Source organism: Cnephaeus nilssonii (assembly GCF_951640355.1).
Source record: "Cnephaeus nilssonii genome assembly, chromosome: 10".
In the NCBI taxonomy this organism is placed as follows: domain Eukaryota; kingdom Metazoa; phylum Chordata; class Mammalia; order Chiroptera; family Vespertilionidae; genus Cnephaeus; species Cnephaeus nilssonii.
The window spans coordinates 36,872,363-36,890,640 of record NC_137081.1 but is presented as its reverse complement, the minus strand read 5'-3'; the positions used below and the strand labels follow the sequence as shown (position 1 = coordinate 36,890,640).

At 36.3% G+C, this 18,278-nt stretch overlaps 1 protein-coding gene across 1 annotated transcript in view; it reads right to left on the bottom strand.

Moving 5' to 3' along the window:
- The window catches only part of NCKAP1 (NCK associated protein 1), an 88,843-nt gene that overhangs the window by 23,965 nt on the left and 46,600 nt on the right, over positions 1-18,278 (bottom strand). Inside the window, exons 14-17 of the mRNA XM_079782616.1 lie at positions 14,584-14,665; positions 12,679-12,737; positions 5,580-5,725; positions 3,326-3,458 (exon numbers count right to left, since the gene is read on the bottom strand). Of these exons, the coding sequence (XP_079638742.1) occupies positions 3,326-3,458; positions 5,580-5,725; positions 12,679-12,737; positions 14,584-14,665 (420 nt within the window). The remainder of the gene's footprint in view (positions 1-3,325; positions 3,459-5,579; positions 5,726-12,678; positions 12,738-14,583; positions 14,666-18,278) is intronic.

Here is an 18,278-nt window from a genome sequence, read left to right as displayed (position 1 = left end):
GTAGGAGTTTGGCTATATATATAAAGCCAAAGACAGAAAACGCTCCAAGGTTGAAGGTGAGGTAACATGTCCAAGAGCCAACAGTTCTCTTCTGTACATGTTACATAGCCAAAAATGCGTGAATTGCAATAGAATATTTTTTAAAATATATTTTATTGATTTTTTACAGAGAGGAGGGGAGAGGGATAGAGAGTTAGAAACATTAATGAGAAACATCCATCAGCTGCCTCCTGCACACTCCCTACTGGGGATGTGCCTGCAACCAAGGTACATGCCATTGACCGGAATTGAACCTGGGACTCTTCAGTCCGCAGGCCGATGCTCTATCCACTGAGCCAAACCGGTTAGGGCGCAACAGAATATTTTTAAAAATTTTTACAACTAAAGGTAAAGGACTGGGCTGAAAATACAAATTTGGGAAACATCAGCATATGAAAGATTTTTAAACAATGAGACTGGAAAAGATAAGTGAACTACTAGATTGGACAGTACAGATAGAGCAAAACAATTACTAGTTTTCCTTTAGTACTGGATGCTATTATCCCGGGATCCTGCTGACCCAGCAGGGTGTAAATTTCAAACCTAGTTCAAAAGATAGCGTCTTTCTGCAAATTTATTTTAAGTACTCTAACTCAAAATGAGGCCTCAGCATTAAGAAATTGTTCTGGAGGCTTTTTCTATAATGCCTCTGATGTAAATAAATTCAAAGGCTTAAACTAAAATTATAAAGCCAGACTGCATTGAGAACTATGCACATCAACTTACTCTGTCCTCACCCTGAGGTGAATTTCCCCAATGCTCCCACAGTGCCTCATGTATATTTCTACCACAGCACAGATCATCAGACCATGGATTGGTCTAGGATAGAGACTGTGTCTTTGCATCTTTCATTGTCAGCATTTAACAAGGCAGCTGGGAAATAACAGTCTTTAACAAATTAGCTAAATGGAAAATAGAACAGTGACACTGACTAGGTACATTACTATAGGAGACTTTTCTTCAGAGACTTTCTTCATCTGTAAACTAAGAATGATTATCAGCACTATTGTTGCCACTGTGTCATAGCAATCAAATGCAAAAAAAAGGATGGGAGAATGTTGTACAAATTGCATGCTTCTATATAAATATAAACACATTATCAATTATTTTTTATAATTATTTAATAAGAATTGAGTATTCTCCTATTTAGGAACCATAACTTTACCAACTAAATGAAGCAGAAACATTATTATATAAAGTAGATAATGACAGATATTAAAATGCTATGAAAATATGGAAAAGGAGGGACAAATTCTAACAGGAGAAATGCTACAAATCTTTTGGAAGAGGTAGGGTTTAAGCTCACCACTGAGAAAAAGGTAAGAATACAAGAGGTAAGGGTGCAATGAAATGAATTTTATGTGTTAGGAAAAACCTTTAAAATGCTAAAAAGTAGACAATTAGTGTGCTTTGCATAAGGTGGACTAGTTATAGTTCACAGGAAGTGGAAAGTGTATGATAAAAGGAGGGTAGAGTCCATCCAGATGAGTGGATAAACAAAATGTGGTAAACACATACAATAGATTATTCAGCCATAAAAAGAAAATTCTGATATATGCTATGACGTGGTAAGTCTTGAAACATTATGCTCAGTAAGAAACAAAAGGACAAACATTCTGATTCCACTTATATGAATGATCTAAAATAGGCAGATTCAAACAGATAGACAGTAGGCTAGGGTATACCAAGGGTAGGAGGGATGAGGAATTACTGCTTAATGGTTATAGAGTTTTTGCTTGGGGTGATGAAAGTTTTGAAAATGGATAGTGGTGATGGTTGCACAATACTGTGAAGGTAATTAATGCCACTGAACTGTACATTTAAAAATAATTAAAATAGCACAGTTTGATGTTAGATATATATGCATTTTTTAAACAAAAAAATTTAATGACAATAAAAAAGAAGGGGGTAAAGATCAAATTGTTGAGGATTTTTAATGCCTGAGAAAATTTTACTTTCTTCATATAAAATTAAGAACCACTGATGATTCTTTAAGAAGGAATCATCTGGTGGCATTGTACTAGGTAGACTCAAAGGCAGGAAAACTATACAACAGTACATATAAAGAACTACAATAGTGACAAAAGCAATGGAAAGTAGAGGATGGATTCAAGAAATGATACCACATAAATAAAATTGGAGGACCTCATGGGTAATTTAATGAAAAAAACTACGGTGAAGAAAAAATTAATAGTGTATCTTAGGTAAATAAAGCTTGGGGGAAATCTATTAAATCTAAAAACTATAAATCTATTAAAATTGGGTATTAACATCCTCACAGTTATTAATCCTAAAAGCACTCCCTAATAAACTTCTGCAGGCTAATCTCTATCTCATTCCAACGGAATCCTGCAACAGATGTTACCTAATGCTTAAAAATATTAATAATGCTACTGCTATCTTTAAGTTTCTCTTCTACAAGTTCTATAGTTTTAAGGGACTCAATACTAATTCCTAGTAAATTATACAGAAATATACTATTTAATTTTAATATATATTCTTACTACATTTAAAAAGTGATATTTGTTCCTTAAACATTAGAAGGAACATCAATATCTATCAAAAATACTGAGTACATTTTTGATAAATACTTGGCATCAATAAAACTGCTGATTAGTTCAATTATTCAATAATTCTGTGTGCCCGCATGCCAGCATGTGTATGTCTTATAAATACCAGCAAATCTAGATTTTACTATATCCATTGTATTGGTAAGTCAGTAAAATTCATCTTCGACATGTTTATGTTTAGTCACTAATCTGTGCATTCAATTTGCAAGTTTTGCTTGACCAGCGTGACAGTGGGCATATGCCCCATTGCGGGCTTGATCCCCAGTGTGGGGCATACAGGAAGCAGCCGATCAATGATTCTCTCTCATCATTGATGTTTCTATTTCTCTCTCCTTCTCCCTCTCTGAAATCAATAAAAATAAATATATTTTTTTTAATTTTCAAGTCTTTCCAATGTAACCTAAGAAGGAAAGTAAGCATACAAAATCAATTACTGTATATATTTTTACCATACATATTAATACCTGACCCACCATTTACTTTAATAAAGGTAATTTCAAGTGACCTTATGATATATTCTTATACTTATCCATCTATTAAAATATCTATTATATCTACATAAAATACCTATTCAAGTATTCTCTGATTCTAAATACAGATGCATTAGATGGAAAGCTAAATTAGGTATCCATGACTTTGTGAGCATTTGGTCAGCTACATGTTTGGTTTAGTTTATTCTGCATATCATATAAATCAGAGTAGTACCCTGAAATTACCTCTTCTGGACACAGTTCATGGGTGCAACTCATAAAATGAGTGCAAAGTAGTGGAAATGCAATTGAGTATCTTGACTGAGAGGGTAACTCCAAACACTGTTGAAACATCTTCTCAAAAGCACGACTATAAAAACTATATAAGAAAACAAATTAAAAATTAGAATCAACTTCTATAGTTAAAATTTTCATGATATAGTACCTTACAGTTAATTTGATTCAAGTGAATGAGTCCCCAATTGGTAGCATTATTCCCTTAAGAGAATAGTTATTTTTCCAAAGAGTATCTCTTACATACTGATAATCACTCCAGAGTAATAAAAATATTATTTGTATAATATATTACAAATTTAAAAAAACCTAAACAGAAAATAAACCATACCTATAGTATATGAATATATGACTTTCTAATTGTTGTATCTTTCTTTTACAATGAGAACTTATCTGTAGCTGAAAAATATCTACATATATAAAAGCCTAAGCAACCAGCCGACCATCCAATAGCTATGATGTGCACTGACCACCAGGGGGCAGACGCTCAATGCAGGAGTGGAAACCAAAGGCATGGAAACATGGAAGACTGATGAATCTCAGAGGGAAGGGGGGAGAAGGGAGGGCGGGAAGAGATTAACCAAAGATCTTATATGCATACTAGAGTCCCAGTGCATGGATTTGCGCACTGGTGGGATTCCTTGGCCTAGCCTGTGGGTATCAAGCCGAAACTGGCTCTCCAACATCCCCCGAGGAGTCCCGGATTGCGAAGGCGCAGGCCAGGCCAAGGGACCCCACGAATCCATGCACCGGGCCTCTAGTGTAAATATAAAGTGTTCCATTTTCTTTCCAAAGAAGCCTTTGGGACAGACAATAATATACATTTCCAAATAACCTTGAAAATTTTTGTAAATTTTACACATGATACACTGGGGTTTTTTGGGGGGTTTTTTTTAGTTCTTTAAGAGACTCCTGATGCCTTCCCCGGATTTCTTATGCAATGCTGCTAATTAAAGCCACCCTAACAAACTTCCAAAATTGGTATGAACTGAGTTATTTTCCAAAATAAAAGCAATGAAAAGCTTTTCATAATGACAGCTATTCAATACATAGCAACTACTATCATTATCCACTGGGATTATCTCAGCATTTTAGAAATAAAGGGACATACTAGGTTATTCCAATAAACTTCCCTAAAGGAATAAAGGCCAAGAAGCAGAAATAGAGTTGATATTATATAGCTTTGGAGCCAAAATACTTGAGTTTGAATCCTGGCCTCATGATCAAATTCATATATTCATTCAAACATTCATTAAGTACCTACTATGTTAGACACTATGGAAATAAAACATGATCCTCCTTCAAGGACTATTTAATGAGGGGAAAAAAGAAAGGGACAAAACTTATAAACAGTATACTAAGTCAAATTTATAACTAAAGAGGCTCTGATAAAAGAAAGGAGAATGGAACACAATTCAGGGAATGGTCACCATATCATCACAACATTAATGTCTAATTTAATACTAGAGAGTGAAATTAATTGGTATTTTATTTCCAACATTTGCTCTATATAACACTAATCTACAACTTTTTTTTCTTAATCTAATGATGAAAAAGGGAGGGCCTTAAGTCAAATTTAAAGTGACCGTTTTCACCTCCTCAAAAAAAGTGTAAAAAATTCACACCAGAAGAGCTGTTCTTAATAGAGAATTAAAAATAAACATAAAATCCCAAATTGGTAAACTTTTAAAAAATATATATTTTTATTGATTTCAGAGAGGAAGGGAGAGGGAGAGAGAGAGAGAAACATCAATGATGAGAATCATTGATCAGCTGCCTCCTGCATGCCCCCTACTAGGGATCCAGTCATGTGCCTTGACCAGAATCCAACCTGGGACGTTTCAGTCCACAGACCGATGCTCTATTCACTGAGCAAACTCAGCCAGGGCAGTAAACTTCTTTTTGTTAGCAAGTTATCCACTATTCCCTTTATTCTTATGCCCTAGCCCAAGTCAGAGCATGTGCAGGAGGCAACCAATCAATGTGTCTCTCTCACATCAATGTTTTTCTCTCTCTGTCTCTCCCCCTCCCTTCCACTCTCTAAAAATCAATGGAAAAATATCCTCCAGTGAGGATATTTTTTAAAGTTTATTATTACTGAACTGTCTTAAGAATTATATTAATATTTAAAAAAAAACAAATCAAGAGAGTTACCTTTGGATACTAAAAAATCTTAAATTCTGATTTAAAGATAATCATAACATACCAAAATATGGAGAGATCTGATGTTTCCACCAACATTTCCACCAAGGAATCCACCATTTTTGTATGAAAAATTATCGTATTCATCATCTTTCCAAGTTCTCTATGATCTGCAAGGCTAAGCGAAGCCTTAGAGACACTAGTATATGCCTGTAAAAGTACAGCAAAAAAAAAAAAAGTAGTTTAAAGTACAGACCAATGAATTTAGCCTTGTAATTCTACAGGTAGGAAAAAAACACACCCACTATTGAAAAATACTTACTTTATTAATTAAAATAAGTATCAGTACCATCACCTTGTAAAGATCTGCTCCTTTTGTAGTAATATTTTACAACTAAAAAAGTCTCTAAACTTGCCCTTTCCTCACTGTTTGCCCTTTTCCTATGTAAGCCAGTTTCCTGTTCAAATTCTAATCATCTTTCAATGTCTGGGTAAAATGTTACTTTCTCTATAAGCCATTACTAGCAATTTCAACTTGAAGAAAGCTTTCTTCTATACTAGCAATTTTCAACCAGTGTGCCACATGAATTTTTAAAACATGCAATAACTGACTATTTAGGTCAGGGGCACTGAACTCCTTTCCCTTAGGATGTCAAAAAAGTGGGTTTTTTTTAATGACTAAAGCCAACACAATAGCTGTCTGGTGTGAATGAATCAAAATTATACCTATATTTTTTGTCAGATCAGCAAGAAATATTTTTTGGTGTGCCACAGAACTTTAGTAATTAGTGTATGTGTGCCATGAGATGAAAAAGGTCGAAAATTGCTGATCTATACAAACCACCTAGATTCTGAACACCACCTCCCATCTTGCACTTTTGCCCTCTTTGCCTATACAAGACTTCTCTGGCTTAGTTGTATGTCCCATTTTTCCCCTCCCTGGTATGCTTTGTTCTGTTGTCACTAAAAAATGAGTCTATTATGCAGCAGAAAGGGGCTGAGTGACTGTATGTCCCGATTATGGTTAAAAGCAATGTTATAGGTTGAAATGTGTCCCCCAAAAAGGTATGCTGAACTCATATTCCCCAGTACCTCAAAGTGTGACCTTAATTTGGAAACTTGAGTCCTTACAAAGGCAATGAAGTTAAAATGAAGTAATTAGAGAAGGACCTAATCCACCATGACTGTTGTCCTTATCAAAATAAGAAATTTGGACCAGATACATATGCACATAAGGAAGACTATGTAAGAAGAAACAGGAAAAATGCCATTAGAGTAATACATATACAAGCCAAGGAATACCAAGGATAGCTAGCAAATCACCAGAATCTAGGAAAAAGGCATAAAACAGATTCTCCCTCACAGTCCTTAGAAGAAATTAACCCTGCTGACACCTTGAGTTCAGATTTCTGGCCTCCAGAACTATGAGACAGTTAATTTTTGTTGTTTAAGTCACTCAGTTTGTGGTTCTTTGTTATGGCAGCTCTAGGAAAAGAATACAGGCAACTATGGAATACAAGAAAGAATCAGATAGCAGGTAATGTACTTATAGATATCTTGAAAATCTACCTATAATAATAAAAGCATAATATGCAAATCAACCAAACAGCAGAACGACCATCTGGAAGACCGTCCAGAAGACCACGCTATGACATGCACTGGCGCCAGGCCAGCCAAGGTGAGTGCGATGCGACTGGTCAAGGGGCCCCACCATCACCCCACGATCACCCCCTCAGAGGGAGGGGCCAGCGGGGCAATCGACTGGGGGCGGGGGGCGGCGATCGATCGCAGAGCCCCGGCCAGGTGGGCAGGGCCTCCCTCTATGGGGTGATTGATCTGGGGGCCCTGCAATTAATCACCCCACAGAGGGAGGCCCAGGCCAGCCAAGCAATTGCACCCCATGCCTGTCACCCACAGAGGGAGGCGACCAGTGGCGAGGGAAGAGGGGGACAGCACCACACAGATGGCAAGCAGTGGCAGCAGCGGGGGCGGGCCCAGCTGCTGGCAGCCAGGGGAAGGAAAGCCCCGATAGGCCCTGATTGCCGGTCAGGCCTTGGGACCCTACCCAAGGGGTCCTGGATTGCAAGTGGGCACAGGCCGGGCTGAGGACACACACACCCCCGCCCCCGCCTCCGTGCATGAATTTCATACACCAGGCCTCTAGCCTCTATATATAAAAGCCTAAGCAACCATTATGACCGGTCGACTGGTTGCTATGATGCACACTGACCACCAGGAGGCAGACGCTCAACACAGGAACTGCCCTCTAGTGGTCAGTGCACTCCCACAGCCAACCTCCCGTGGCTAGCCGAACTCCCGTGGCTGGCCAACCTCCCGTGGTCCCTCCTCCCAGCCAGCCAACTTCCCACAGTCCCTTCCCCCGGCCAGCCAGCCAGGCTGAGGGACCCCACCCATGCATGAATTTGTGCACCGGGCCTCTAGTATAAAAATAAAATCGTACACAGGGACATATAGTTCTACATTCTTAATGCTCACTCAAATGCCCTATATTCTAACATACTGAATAAAGCTAAAATTCTCAAGTGACTCATTCAAAATGGGTAAGTTTAATAATCTTGGAAGTATTTAATAAGGAAAATTTAAAATGTATCTAGCCCTGGCTGGTGTGGCTCAATTGGCTGGACATCCTCCCATGCACTAAAGGTTGCAGGTTCGATTCCTGGTCAGGGCACATATCCAGGTTTCAAGCTCAGTCCCTGGTTGGAAGGGCATGTAGGAGGCTGCCAATCAATGGTCTGCTCTCACATCAATGTTTCTCTTTCTCTTTCCCTCTCCCTTCCCCTCTCTCTCTCTCTCTCTCTCTCTCTCTCTCTCTCTCTCTCTCTAACAATCAATAAAAATAGAAAGGGAGGGGTAGGGAGAGAGAAAGAGATAGAAACATCAATGATGAGAGAGAATCATTGATGGGCTGCTTCCTGCATGCCCCACACTGGGGAGCGAGCCCACAACCCTAAGCATGTGCTCTGACCAGGAATCGAACTGTGACGCTCATAGTTCGACGCTCAATCACTAAGCCATGCCAGCTGGGCAATAAAAATCTTTTAAAAAAATAAATAAAAGGCATCTAAATCTCCAAATTTCTCTGAATCCAAATGTTTCTAGGTACTCTCATAAACTGAGAGCAGGAAACTAACTGTTCAAGCTATGACAATGACTTTAAAAATGTTTAATGTGTATATCCTTTAGCTGAACAAGTCTACTATTTTCACTTTATAAGCTCTACTGCTGCATTCAGAGCTTTTGAAAAACAAAGAAATGTCCCTTTTTTAAATGTATTTTTCATTATTGATAGTATTACAGTTATCTCCCATTCCCCCCTTTGACTCTCTTAAGAAATATTCATTTCTGCCCCAGCCAGTTTGGCTCAGTGGATAGAGCATTGGCCTGTGTACCAAAGGGTCCCGGGTTCAATTCTGGTCAAGGGCACGAACCTTGGTTGCAGGCTCCTCCCTGGCCTGGGCCCTGGTCAGGGCTCGTGCAGAAGGCAACCAATCAATGTGTTTCTCTCTGTCTTTCCCTCTCTCCTCCACTCTCTCTAAAAAATCAATGGAAAATATCCTCAGGTGAGGATTAAAAAAAATGTTCATTTCTAAACTTTATTTTTAATAGGTAGAAAATAGTGATGGAAGGAGACTTTGACTTGGGGTGGTGAACACACAATACAATGATTGATGATTAATGTATTCTAGAATTGTACACCTGAAAGCTGTATAATGTCTACCCAATAAATTCAATAAAATTTTAAAAAACTAAAAATATATTTAATAGGAAAGAAAATAATCTGTAACATATTCACATGTAATATTTTGGGAGAGTGGTATTTCAAGTGTTCTTCCTGATCTCCCACCAACCAGTTCTGTAACCTCGGGCAAATTACTTAATACTTGTGGCCTCATTTATAAAACCATTTCTAAGAATATGCTGCCATAGAACACAGAACGAGAGAGAGAAAAGTGCCTATGTATTTTGAGGTTGGAAAGAACCTAAGAAAAGCAAAAGCACCTAAGGGAACTAAACAGACTGCCAGAAAAGTATGCTCTTCTAGGTACCCAGCCCTTCCTGAAACTATAGTCATTTAAAATGTCTTCCATAAACACATACTGCTTATATTTTCATGTTTTAATTAAACAAATAAAAATTTTATTCTTTAAGTCGCAGAACAAAATATGCAATTTAATCCCATTTACATGTTTGGACATTTAAAAAGATATGACCTTATTAAAAGTGAGTATTGCTGGGGAATGAGACTGGGAAAAGTACAAACTTTCATTTTCTACTTTACCTCTGGATACTTTGACTTTTTATAGTAACAGACTAATATACATGTTTTTTAAATATGAGGTTATTAGAAACACTGGGCCACCATTTTCCCATAATTACTAGAAATATTTAGGGGGCAATTAAATTCTACCATTAAATTCACACACATACAAAGATTTCAGGCTTGAATTTTAAAAACCCTCAAAAACTATTTATGTGAGAGTTATATATTAAATGAAAATATTTAAAGTCCAATACTTTATTAGTATTTATTTCTGCATTTCAGAAAAATGAAGCTTTAGACAACAGATCAGGAAATAATAAACTATGGCCTGTGAGCCAGTTGCTTGTTTTTATGAAGTTTTATTGGAATGCAACTACACCCATCTGTTATTGTCTACAGGTGCTCACACACTACAATGGCAGAGATGGGTATTAATGACAAAGACTATGCGGCCCACAAGCCTAAGTTTGTATCAACTGGTTCTAGATTATATTTTGTCAAAAAAGATTTTGTGATTTCACACTTTAGAATTAAATACTTGAATAAGGATAATCAAGAGAGATATTTGGAATTTAAATATTTGGACATTTTAAAATTATAATGTTTCATTTTAAAAAATCTTTTATATTGGCATAAGTTAGAAATATATTTATCCAAGTTTAACAACTAGTATAAAATGTTTCTTCTATATACAATGCAACAGTAAGAAAACATTTGGGCAGATAATCTGAATAGACATTTTTTCCAAAGAGGATCCTATATAATAAAAGGCTAATATGCAAAAAGAATGAACGGCAGAACCGAACAACTCGTCACTATGATGTATGCTGACCACCAGGGGTATGCAAAGAATACGGCGGGCGTCGGCAGTAGGCGGCAGAGCACGGAACATGGCTGGTGTTGGCCATGGCGGGATGGTGAAGCAGGTGAGCGGGGGCACCAGACCAAGGCGGGGCGCCAGGATGGGCCAAGACCCGCCCCTGTGCCCACCACAGCCTCGTGGCCCACAGTTCCTTTCAAGGTGCACGAATTCGTGCACTGGACCTCTAGTATGTGTATATGTGTATATGTGTACATGTGTATATGTGTATAGATAGATAGATAGATAGATAGATAGATAGATAGATAAATAGATAGATACCGATATATATAGATATAACAGGTACATTAAAAGATGTTCAACATTATTAATCACATGGAAATGCAATCAAAACCACAATGAGTTATCACCTCACACTTGTCAGAATGGCTATTATCAAAAACACAAGAGATAAGCGTTGGTGAAGATGTGGAGAAAAGGAAACTGCGTTACTGGTGAGAATGTAAATGGGTACAGACACCATGGAAAACAGTAATGAAGATTTCTCAAAAAATTAAAGACACAACTAACTTAACATATGATCCAGCAAGTCCTCTTCTACTTACCCAAAGGAAATGAAAACACTAACTCAAAAAGATATCTGTATTCTCATGTTCACACTGCAGCATTATTTACAATAGTCAAGACATGGGAACAACTTAAGTGTCCACTGATGGATGAATGGATAAAGAAGTTTTGTGTGTGTGTGTGTGTGTGTGTGTGTGTGTGTGTGTGTATGCACACACTGAAATATTATTCAGCCATAAAAAAAGAAATTCTGCCTTTTGCAACAACATGGATGGACCCTGAATGCATTATGCTAAATGAAATAAGTGACACAAAGAAAAACAAAGACTGTATGACCTCACTTATATGGGGAATCTAAAAAAACACATAAATAAACTCATAAAGACAACTGGTGGTTGCCATATGCAGGGAGTTGGGATTGGGTGAAATGGGTGAAGGTGGTCAAAAGGCACAAACTTCCAGTTAAATAAGTCCTCGGGATGTAATGTACAGTATGGTGACCAGAGTTAATAATAGTATATAAGAAGCAGTCTACCCTCCCTTATCACAATTTCACTTGATGCAGTTTCAGTTACCCAAGGTCAACTGTGCTCTGAGAGTATTAAATAGAAAATTCCAGAATTAAACAATTTATAAGTTTTAAATTGCAAACCGTTCTGAGTAACCTGATGCATTCTCACATCATCCCACTTGGGATGTGAATCATCACTTTGCCTAGTGTACCCACACTGCATAAAATGGTACCTTCCCATTAGTCACTCAGTAGTCTTCTCAGCTATCAGATCAACTGTCACAGTATTGTAGTGCTTGTGTTCAAGTAACTCGCCTAACACATCACAGTGCCTTCTTCATTCACTTCATCTTATCACATAGATACTATATCATCTCTCATCACACAAGAAGGGTGAGTACAGTACAGCACAGTATTTTGAGAGACAACATTCACGTAACTATTACAGTTATAACTATTATATTTTATAATTATTGTTAATCTCTTATTGTGCCTAATTTTATGTTATTAAACTTTATTATAGGTTTTTATGTATAGGAAAAAACAGTACATATAGGGTACTATCCATGGTTTCAAGCATCCACTGGGAGTCTTGGAACATATCCCCTTCAGATAAGGGGACTACTATATTATATATTTGAAAGTTGCTAAGACAGTAGATCTCAAAAAGTCTCATCACAAGAAAAATAAGTTGGTAACTATGTATAGTGATAGATGTTAACTAGACTTAGTGTGATCATTTCCCAATATATACATATATTGAATCATTATTGTAAACCTGAAACTAATGCAATGTTATGTCAATTATATCTCAATAAAAAGTTTCTTCAGTGAGTTCAAGACTATGGTTAGTTATACAAAAGAAGTCTTTTCAGTAGGTATGTAACAATGAATAATTTTTTTCATGTTAAGTAATGTTTTCATGTCAACTACGATATTCGATAACACAATGGTAATGAAAACTATTAAGTTATTCTTACCTGTAATCTAAACCAATCTAATCTCATTCCTCTGAAATCAAACACTTCCCCATCTTCAACTATAATAAAAGAAAAAAAGTTTATAAAGCAAATTAATATTTTCACAAGTCTATAATCCCATTTCAAATTATAAGAGCTAAGACAATTCCACTTCTGGGTGTACACACAACATAATTAAAAACAGGGTGTTGAAGAGATATATTTGTACATCTATGTTCATAGCAGTATTATTCACAATAGCCAAAAAAGTGGAAGCAACCTTATATCCATCAACGGATAAATGGATAAAAAAAATACTGTCTGATTCTACTTAGAGTAGTCAAACTCATAAAAGCAATAAGCATGGTGGATGCCAGGGGCTGGGGGAAGAGGAAATGGGAAGTTGCTATGTAATAGCTATAGAGTTTCAGTTTTGCAAGATGAAAAAGTTCTGGAAATTGGTTTCACAACCATGTGAATATACTTAACACTATCAAACTGTACACTTAAAAATAGTAAGATAGTAAATTTCATGTTATGTCTATCACAATTAAAAAGTAAAAATAGCTAAGTCAGTGAAATAATTTTCAAGTCCTATAAAGATGTTGTTAAAGGAGACAGTTATGCTAAGAAAAGTGTAAAACAGACTTTTCTCCTAAACTCTGACTCTCAGTGTGCTTACATGTCAATTTGAAGGAGCTAGAATAGAGCTCACAGAATCCAGTAAACAGACTTTATATGGCAATTTGGATATGCCAAAGAAAAGCCATAAGTGCATCCTTTAAGTGAAAAGGTGAGTACAGCAATATAAGATATTTTGAGAGACAAACCACACTCACATAACTTTTATTAAAGTATGTTTAACTGTTCTATTTTATTATTAGTTGTTGTTAATCTCTTAGTGTGCATAATACTTAAATTAAACATCACAGGTATGTATGCATAGAAAAAAAACAGTACAGTTGATCTTTAAATAACATTGGTTTGAACTGCACTGGTCCATTTACATGAATGTATTTTCTCTTCCTTGCAATTTTTTTTTTAATCCTCACCCAAAGATATGTCTTTTTATTGATTTTAGAGAGAGAGGGAGTGAGGGAGGGAGGGAGAGAGAAACATCAATGTGAGAAACATTAATCAGCTGCCTTCCATATGAACCCCCTTACACACCCCTACTGGGAAAAGAACCCACACCTGGGCATGTGCCCCGACTGGTAATCGAACCTGCAACCCTTCAGTGCAAAGTGGCTCCAACCAAATGAGCCACATGGGCCAGGGCACATTTTCTTAATAACGTTTTCTTTTCTCCAGCTTTCTTTATTTTAAGAATATAGTACAGCCTGGCCGGCATGGCTCAGTGGTTGAGCATCAACCTATGAACCAGGAGGTCATGGTCGGATTCCCAGTCAGGGCACATGCCCGTGTTGTGGGCTCAATCCCCAATGTGTGGCATGCAGAAGGCAGCCAATGATTCTCTCTCATCGTTGATGTTTCTTTCTCTCCCTCTCCCTTCCTCTCTGAAATCAATAAAAAAATATTTTTTAAAAAAGAATATAGTATATTATACATATAACATACAATATATGAGTTAATTAACTATTTATGTTATTGGTAAGGTTCTGGTCAATAGGAGGCTATCAGTAGTTAAGTTTTTGTGGAGTCAAAAGTTCCATCTGTGCAGGGGGCCAGCTCCCCTAACCTCTGCGTTGTTCAAGAGTCAACTGTATATATAAGGTTTAGTACAATCTATGGTTTCAGGCATCCACTGGGAGTTTTGGCACATAACCCCTGCAGATAAGGGGGGATGGACTACTGTATGTCCAAAAAAGTAAGTGATTAAATATTAACGGTCAAATCTTTTCCTTAATAATAAAATTTGAAAACCTACTGAGAAGAAAATGTGTTTTTATTTAAAAGATTTATTACCTTGCTTTACACTTAGGGAAGTCATAGTGTTAACAAAAGAAGACATGATGATTGATTCATCTTCAGGGCAAACAGAAAGATTCTGAAAAGAAACAAAAAAATAATGTTAAAATCATCTAGTTAGAAAACAATCCATAGATTCATTAACAGGTGAATGAATAAACAAACTGGTATATCCACACTATGGAATATTTTTCAGCAATAAACAAGGACAAAATGTTGACACATATAATAAAAGGGATGAATCTCAAAAACATTGTGCTAATTGAAAGAAATCAAAAACAGTAGATAGAATCGCTCAGTAGATAGAATGGCAGTCCGTGGGTTTGATTCCGGTCAAGGGCACATGCCTCGGTTGCAGGTTCGATCCCCAGCCCAGGTTGGCCCGCGTGCGGGGAGGCAACCAATGTATGTGTCTCTCACATAGAAGTTTCTCTCTCTCCGTCTCTCCCCACCCCCTTCTACTCTCTATAAAAATCAATGGAAAAATAGCCTCGGGTGATGTTTAATTTAAATATAATGCACACTAAGAGATTAACAACTAAATAAATAAAAGATTTTTTAAAATGAAATTATAGTAAAGAATAAGAAATCATAAATTAGCCCTGCCCAAGGTGATATACTAATTTCCTGTTGATTAAAAGTCCCCCATTTCTGCCTGGCCAGTGTGGCTCAGTGGTTGAGCATCAAGGTTTGATTCCCATCAGGGCACATGCCCGAATTGCAGGCTCAATCCCCAGTAGGGGCAGTGCAGAAGGTGGCCGATCAATGATTCTCTGATGTTCCTATCCCTCTCTACCACTCCCTTCCTCTCTCTGAAATCAATAAAAATATATTATTTTTTTAAAAAGTTAGCCCTGTCAAAGTAGCTCAGTTGGTTGGAGCATCGTCCCATACACCGAAAAGTCAGGGTACCTATGGGAAGCAACCAATGGATGTTTCTCTCTCTCTCTCTCTCTCTCTCTCTCTCTCTCTCTCTCTCTCTCTCTCTCTCTCTCCCCACCCTACCTTCCTCTCTAACAACAACAAAAAAAGTTATATGGTATATGATTCCATTTATATGATTTTTTTTAAAGGGAAAAAGTGACCAAAAGCAGATGAGTGTTTGTCGAGTCCAAGAGAAAATCAACTACATAGGTGCACAAGAAAACTTTTATGTACTGGAAATGTTCCACATCTTGACTGTTGTGGTGGTTACATGAATGCATACATAGCTGCCAAAATTCAAACCATACACTAAAAATTGGTGATTTTTTTATTAAATGTAAAGTATACCTCAACAAAATTAGGACAAAAAAAAAATCCCTCTCAAACTGGCTAAAAAAAAAAATGAAAATTTGATAGACTGCATCTGAAATAGATAATAAATTTTTTTAAAGTGGGTGCTTAGCTCACAAACAGCATAAATAATTGTCAAGACATTAAGACCTACACAACAATGTGAATGTATATAATGTCACTATACTGTATACCTAAAAATGGTTAAGATGATACATTTTATGTATGTTTTACAATAAAAGTAATTTAAGACCTATTACAATGAGCTATATTAACAGGTTGCTCTTAGTTCTAAATTTAAATTCCAGCAAACTGTTAAAAACACCATGCTTGTACTTTACAAAAGAAGAGGTGGTAAAAAGCTCAGGTGTCGAGCTAAGACACTACTTCAAATACTGGCTCTGTTACTTATGATTGTGCAATACTGAGCAAGTTGCATAAGGTCTTTTTTTTTTTTTTCCTCAAATAATGATAACTATATCTACCCTCACAAAGTTGTACTACAAATGTAATAAAGTAAACTACCAATAATTTGACAATTTTTAGTATAATTTTACTAATGCTATGATAATATTTTCAGAAAAAATAGATTGTATTAACATACAGCTTACATAAAAAGGCACCAAAAAATATGGAATGACTTTAAAATGTTAACACTATAACATAAATCTGTAAAATGTATTAATAAGCATCCAACTAACCACAGCAAATTTCAAAATGACATGAGACCAGGAGTCTGGTTTACTTTTAGATTGTGACAGCATGACAGCCTCTGGTTTATACAATAGGTAATAATTATTTGAATAAAAGTGTAGCAAACAGTAGCACACAGGTTTAGATAAAATCAGCTTTTCTGGTCTTTTTTAATGGACATTCTAGAAAAAAAGCATCTGAGCTCCATCTAGTGGATAAAAAAGAAATACACTAGCTTATGAAAACAAGCTGTATATAATTAAATATAAACAATTACATGACATTTTTCTTATTTGGATTTTTAAGTAGGTTTCAAAAATATTGGGATTTCAAAGTATGGTTATTTCACTGTAAAACCAGTAACTGTAGAGTCTTAACCTTTTGCACTCGGATGTCGAGTGTGACTCGACACGGTTAGCATCGGTAGCAGTTCGTATGTCGAGCCACACTCGACCCGTAGTTTCACCGCGGGGGGAAGGGGGATTTTTGTCTATTTTTCCAGTATCTTTTCTTGTTTTCGTTAGCATGAAAGGACAAGTAAAATGTAAATGCCGTCTCAACTGATGCCACCACCTAAGCTTCACCAATGGCATCTTCAAAGGCTATTTGTTTCTAAGACACATCAGTCACGTGAAAAAGGTTAGACCAGTACACTAACTTCCAGGGGTAGATTATTATCCACTAACTTAGAGCAACGTTTAGATGGAAAGCTCCATATAATCACACCTCACCCTAACAAAAAACACAAAGATTGTGTTGTTTGTTCTAACAGAAAAATCAGAGGAGGAAGAAGAGAGACGATTTATATTTGCGAAACATGTGAATGTAAACCAGGTCTTCATGTGGGTGAATGTTTCAAAAAATATCACACCATGAAAAATTGTAGAGATTAAAATTACTCTTTGAATGTATCAATAATTTGAAATATAAAAAAATCCAAATAAATAAGTTTGTATGAAAAGAAACTCCAGTTTTTTTATTCTAGTGCCACGCTTTGTAAAATCTGGGGTATTTAAAAAATTAAATCCCGAGTAGAATAAAGGAATCGAGAAAAAAGCGAGTACAAAGGGTTAATACAGTCTTAATATTAGTCTTAATATATATTCTTCCTTTATACTATATGTTACCTTACAGTAGTTTTTAGATACTGATGATTTTATAAAATGAAGCAAAATAAGATACTATTTTCCCTACAGTCAGTTAATTAGAAATAAAAATAAAATAAATTTATAATAAGATAAAAAAGACCAAATAAAGAAATTATGGAAAGCCAAACAAACAAAAAACCTAGGACAAAAATCAATCGAGAAAAATCCAAAAAAATTAGGACATTTAAATTAGGACATCTACATAAAATATTTTTTATTGGCCATCCTCTAACACATTATGCAGAAAAATTTATCTTCTACTTTTCCTCTAATACTTAGTTATCAATTATATGTCTCCATTATCTTTTATCTCCACAGCCACGGTCCAAGTTCAAGTTCTCATCAGCTCTCATCCAGCCTACTGCAATTTTTCTTCTACTCTCTCTGCCTATTCCCTGGGTCCCCAGTAACCCATCAACCACACTGATTCAGGGTAATCTTTGTAAGTAGTAAATCTGATTTATAACTAACTTCCTCTTTTGCAAGGCCCTGTATAATTTAGTTACTGTACACCTCTACTGCAAAATAAACATTCCCTGCATTGCGTTCATTCTCTTTGTACACACTTAAATAAAA